Source organism: Cydia amplana, chromosome 13 (genome assembly GCF_948474715.1).
Source record: "Cydia amplana chromosome 13, ilCydAmpl1.1, whole genome shotgun sequence".
In the NCBI taxonomy this organism is placed as follows: Eukaryota; Metazoa; Arthropoda; class Insecta; order Lepidoptera; family Tortricidae; genus Cydia; species Cydia amplana.
Window position 1 is genome coordinate 9,449,109 of NC_086081.1, and position 6,108 is coordinate 9,455,216.

At 39.5% G+C, this 6,108-nt stretch overlaps 1 protein-coding gene across 1 annotated transcript; it reads left to right on the plus strand.

The window, feature by feature from the left end:
- Positions 1 to 386: 386 nt before the first annotated feature.
- LOC134653276 (H2.0-like homeobox protein) lies at positions 387 to 5,204 on the plus strand. Its single transcript, XM_063508600.1, has 3 exons — positions 387 to 880; positions 3,847 to 4,058; positions 5,035 to 5,204. The coding sequence occupies exons 1-3, from the start codon at positions 649 to 651 to the stop codon at positions 5,164 to 5,166; spliced, it is 576 nt and encodes a 191-aa protein (XP_063364670.1). The 5' UTR covers positions 387 to 648; the 3' UTR covers positions 5,167 to 5,204.
- The last annotated feature ends 904 nt before the right edge of the window (positions 5,205 to 6,108 follow it).

The window sequence follows — 6,108 nt, forward strand, 5'->3', positions numbered from 1 at the left end:
AGGTGCACGACTGGTGCTGCCCTCATTTTGGCAGACTTTCTACGTTAAATCTTATGGAGTAAAATTAGTTCAAGCGGCTGCCGCTAGTACTAATGGCCGACATTCCATAAGATTACCTGTGTTTGTGACGATCAGCGCCACTTCCCCCTCCACCGACTTCGCACCTTGCCAATAGGTAGTAACTGTTAGGGTATCCTTACGAGTAGGTACTAATACTTACCGACCTGTTTATTACCAGAATTAAAATGAGGTACTTACTTTTAAAAAAGAGATGAATTATATTACTTAAAAATAAAACAACTTATTTTAATCATCTTGTATATTTAATTAGGCAATTCTATTTCCCATTTAGTACTCTCTTATATACTTGGAAACAGATGCCTGGCGCAAGTATGTGGGTAATAAAATTGAATTCATCTTGCAAACTAATATAAAAATCATTAAACGCAACTTTATTGTAAACAACTGCAGTGTGTTTAAAACATCACTCAAAAGCTCACTCGATAACGGTGCGTTCACGCAACGCCCAGTTCATATTAGCCAATCAGAGCGCATGAAAAATAAGCCACGCCCACAGCCTGCGCTTGAGTCGATTCTCGGTTCGTTCGTCAGTTTTTCAGATGCTTTAGTGGCGGTTAGGAGTGCGCGATGACGTCGCTCGGTGATGTTTCGAGTTCGAATAAGTTGAAGTTTAGTGTGGAGAGTATTTTGAGTAAAGATAAGGAAGTGAGCAGGCCGGAGGCTCGCGCGCCGACGGAGCCTCCGTGTGCAGGGTGCGTGGCAGCGCTATATCGGTGTTGTAGGGATGAACCTCCAATCCTGCAGCTGCCTCTGTCGTTGGCGTACACGCATTTGCATCCCGCTTTGAGGCCTACCACGGGTATGACATCCATAATAAATCAATAAGATATGGGCAATAACAAGAAATTTGTGTCTAGAGGGGGGCAGAAATTAGTGTAAATTTTACAAACAAAATTGCACTGAATTAAGAATGTTTACTAAATTTTTTTTTTTTATATTTTATTATCAAATGGAGCGTTTGTGTTGAGATAAAACCGAGTTGTGTTTCGATCTGCATGGATAGCCTTAGAGTGTAATTTTTGCGGTTCTAAAAAGTGTGCAGAAAGTGATGCACTAGAGCATTTTACTTTCCAAGTACGATTTTTTTCATTGTTTTACGATAAGCAATTGAAATTTGGTTTAAATTACAAATTTTTATCCTGATATTTAACTCCCCATTAATTCCATATGAAAATATAACAATATATCTGTCGATAGGTATATGTATATACTGTCGATACTTTTACCTAAGTGATTAATTAAAAGTACCTAGGTACCCTAAAGAAATGCTATAAAAATTGTACTTCGACATGTTTTAAAAAAACATGTAGGTACCTACCTATTACTTTCATCGTACTCGTACCTATTCAAAATAAAAAGTAGAGTGCTTAACTCGGGTGAAGCCCTTTGGTTTCATCTCTTAGACTTACCTACTATTTACTTTACTTAACAATCTACTTACCTACTATTTCCTGGGTTAAGTAACTATAGTTATAGACCAAGAGAAGTCGGCAACGATTTTGATAGCACACGCAGTGCAAGTGTATTTCATAGTATTTCATATGTATTTCATAGAAGTTTGACGTTTAAAATAACACTCGCACTTGCACTGCTATCAAAATCGCTGCATACTTTTCTTGGTTCAACTCTACGACCCAGACGAACACTTTAACGGACAGTCGAAAAAAAAAACTTTTCCTAATCATAAATCGCAGACAAAGGCTATAGGTAGTTTAAATAACTACCTATAACCTGATAAAGTTTATTTTTATCAAAATAAATTTTAAGAGCTTAAAATGCTGATCTACCTAAACTTTTCCACTGACAGACTCATAAAGACTGCTCAGAAACATGTAGTACTTAGTAGTACCTACGTAAAATGCCAAGAATATACCCACAGCAATGACTTCATCGTCTTCACCGTCGTTAATTGTAAGATAATAGTGCAATATAAAGCGTAGGTTACATGCTCAATTTACCTCCCCATAAACTGCGGTTGTCTTGATTAAATGAATGAGTTTGTTATAAGATAGCGGATAACAATCAATATATTGCTGACGGGCCTATGCCTATATGTAATGAGACCAAATTTCTGGGTTTTACACTTGACTCAAATCTGCATTGGAAGTGCCATGTTGACGGGCTATGTTAATAGGTTGAGTAGTGCTATTTTTGCCATAAAAAAAACTACAACCACTAATATCTAGGAAGTCACTGAAGGCCGTATAAGTATTTCTCGCATTTTCACTCGTTGATGTCTTAGGGTACGGTTATTTGGGGCAATTCCACGGATGCAAATCGCGTATACCTACTCCAGAAACGTGCGATACGGTTACTGGCAGGAGTTAAACCCAGGTACCCTTGTAAGGAACTATTTAAGAAAAATCGAATAATGACGCATTACTCACTATACATATTCGAAGTATTGATGTTCGTAAGAAAAAACTTGCCACAGTTTAAACGTGTTGAGGTCACGGGCATACTACTACGAGCGTCTACCCGCTGAATTACGAATGGAAACATCTGACGAAATATTTGAACGTCAACTGAGGGTCCTTTTATTGGATAGTCTGTGCGGAAAGAGAAGAGTCGTGGATTGTATTGGGCCCCATACATTCCACGACTCTTCTCTTTCCGCACAGACTCTAATCCACTTTATTCAGTAAATGAGTATAATAGACTTTGACATTTGAAATTGTAAATTCAATCGTGTAAATTTGACATGTTCTCATTTATTGATATTCAACGTAATGTATACCTAGTATTTATTGTATTTAGAACATGACGATCATTAAGAGATATATACTCGTACTTAGTTATTCCCGTATTTTGTTTTGACATGAATGGATAAAATTAAATTAATTTAGTATCACATGTTTAGCTTTTATTAATGAAAAACTTAATAACACTTAAAAAATAAAAACTTATAAATAAAAAATTTGGCCTAGGTCGTAGGCCTAGGTAGAAGGCTGGCCGCATTGCCCCGCTGGATGCATGGCAATGCTGATCCGCTGGGCAAAATATTGGCCAGCCCTCTGGTCGCCAGAAGCCTCTATAAGGCGCTTTGAGAGCTCCTTATAGAGGCTACGTGCGCTAGGTCCCCACGGCCCCAGGGTTTCCACCCCAAACGCCGCAAATATGTAGCTACTACCTAGTGTCGCATATTTGCGACGTTTGAGGCTTTCGGCTGAGGATGCCGCCGCATATGAATAAAATTGTTAAATAAATTCCAGTCACTCTTGTGAGAATAAATATCTAAATCTATATTTTTTACCACACCAACTGGGTCTCTTGTTCAAAGGGTCCAAAAGGCTCTCTTGATTGTTTAAAAACTGATAGCAAAGTTAAGACGAGATAGTTGCATTTTATCCACATGTGTGGCAAAGTAATCTAATGAAAAGTTTGAGTTGTTTGCTTGTATTGGCTGGTAGAATTGACTTTTAAGTGATGATTTTGAATTATAAATATATTTAATAATACCTACCTATTCATTGGAATTCGTTTTGTAATAATGTTTTACAAATACTATTTTCGTCACGTTTGGTGCAGTGAAATTTTTTGTTTCACTCGGGAGCAAAGTTTGTTTAACCCTTGTGCCTTAAAACCCTCGCAACCCCCAAGACTCCACATTTCGAACCACTCGTTATGCTCGTGGTTCAATTTTGCTTGGCCGGGTGTCAATATTAACACGAAACATAGGGGTTAAACAACAACTTTGCCCCCTTGTAAAACAACTTAATGCAATTTAAAAGTGGTTCGTCTAACATATACCATTATGTTGAACAGTATACCGGCTCCCACTGACGTCATCACCCCCGCAGCAGTCAGCGCCGCGCTGTGACGTCACGTCAACTGGCAAGAGGAAGCGCTCGTGGTCGCGCGCGGTCTTCAGTAACCTGCAAAGGAAAGGGCTCGAGAGGCGGTTCCAGATACAGAAATACATTACCAAGCCGGATCGGCGGCAGTTGGCGGCAACGCTGGGCCTTACTGATGCGCAGGTGCCTAATACATTACCTATACTGCCCTACATTTTAGCACTTCCCAAGTTTGGTCCTTACAAAGCAAAGACTCCGCTTTTGGCAACCTAATCCCGAGAATTGGATCAGGCATTGCTGTTACCGAAAACGACTGAGGTCTGACCTTCCAACCTTGAGGAACTACGGATTAGGTACCTACATACCTACTCTGGTTTCCTTACAATATTTTCTTTTACCAAAGTTGGTAGAAGTTTAAACCTACCTCCTCCGGTTTAGGAGCCGAACTCCTTATCTTACCGCTAGGTCATCTAAAAGTCAGGAGGCACTTACCTACGGGTGTAGCGTAAAAATTAGCTTTCAATTTTCTTAACTTTGCTATGTCTACAGGAAAGACGTGAACGAGTTAACCATACCACACCATACTATAAATTTTATAGTATAAAATGTGTATGTCCCATAGATACCCAGTAGGTGCCTAGGTTTTCGAAAAAAAGTAACAGTCGGTTGGAATCAGATAATAATCTGATTACATTTTTATGGCAATAGCCACTAGTTTTTCTAAATGCGATAGCGTAGTTTTGGCTCGTACCGAAATTATTGAATGACGGGTGGACTTCTTTTGGGAGATATTCTGCCAAAAAGTTACTTACGTTTAGGACCTGGGGACCGAGTGGAAAACGAGTGGTCAATACCAATAGATTCCCAATTTCTATCGCACGTATTTCAAAAATCGGCTTTTCGCCGTTTTCCACCGATTTTCGAGTGACGAAATCGAGCGATCGAAATTCAAAAATCGGGCTCCTGAAACAAATCTGTCTACACACATTTTTAGTCAGCATACTTTTGAATTCTTACCTAAATCCATTATTCTTGCACCTGAGTGAATATTTCAATTTTATTCATCATTCGTTAAATTTGCTAAACTATTTAATACTTTACGTACATATTCCCATCATGACTGCATTTTATCTTTAATAAAACTTTTCTTTACCAACAGGTGAAAGTATGGTTTCAAAACCGGCGCATGAAGTGGCGGCACACCAAGGAGGGCCGCGCGGGCGCTCCGGGCCGGGACCCAGAAGCACCCGACGACAACGAGGAAGTGGATGTCGACACGCTTAGCGATTAGGTTATTTGAAAACTCACTGGGGCGCACACTATGTGAATCATGGGTATTTATCTTAGATGATATAACCAAGCGGAGTAGCCATTAACAGTCGTTCCCCTCTGTCGAAAATAGGAGGCCAATCATGAATCTAGTATATGCTAGTATATAACTGGATCTGGCATGAGGGGTGGGGGGAAATGACCGAACGGGATAGTCCTATGTATCTTTCAGTAGGAGTAGCAGCGAAAGCGCTATTATCGTGTCCTTGTCAGTCTCAATTTTTTTTTATTCCCCACCGTAAATCAGTATGGATTATGGTGGGCAACAAATAAATTCGACCAATCATAGTGTCGCATTGCGTATGTTTTGTCCCTCACGGAGGCACGCGTATACCACTTCTATAGGATCCTACCTTCTATAAGGCCAATGGCCATACACACTGCATGGACTGACGTTTATCTGACATGGCTATTTTTACGTTACTATACATTTGACGTGCCCCTCCCCCGCAAAAATCGGTTGTACTCTATGGTTATACTGTTTTGTATAGAAAATTACAAACAAGGCGTCTCCGTTTGGTTATATCCTCCAAGGTATTATACAGGGTGTCCCAAGAAGTAGTGATATACTGAAGCTGGGAGGTAAAGGACCTAGAGGGCTATCTGAATCACCCCCATGTATGTTCCGCGATTTTTCGTATTTTCGGAGTTATGATTTTTTTTTAATTTTTCACCTATCGCCGAGTACGATGAGATTTTTATTTATGGGGACGTGAATTATTGCGGTAGATGCTTGACTTTTTTTGTGTGCTAAGCTGATAGATAGGCCAATTCAGTATGGTAACATTTAGTATCGTTAGATCTCTGAATGGAATTAAAAAATAATTTAATGCCAAGAAAGATAAAATTACCCAGTATGTTTTATTTTTCTAAGCGCCCTTGAAGTTGTGAACATACTGGGTAA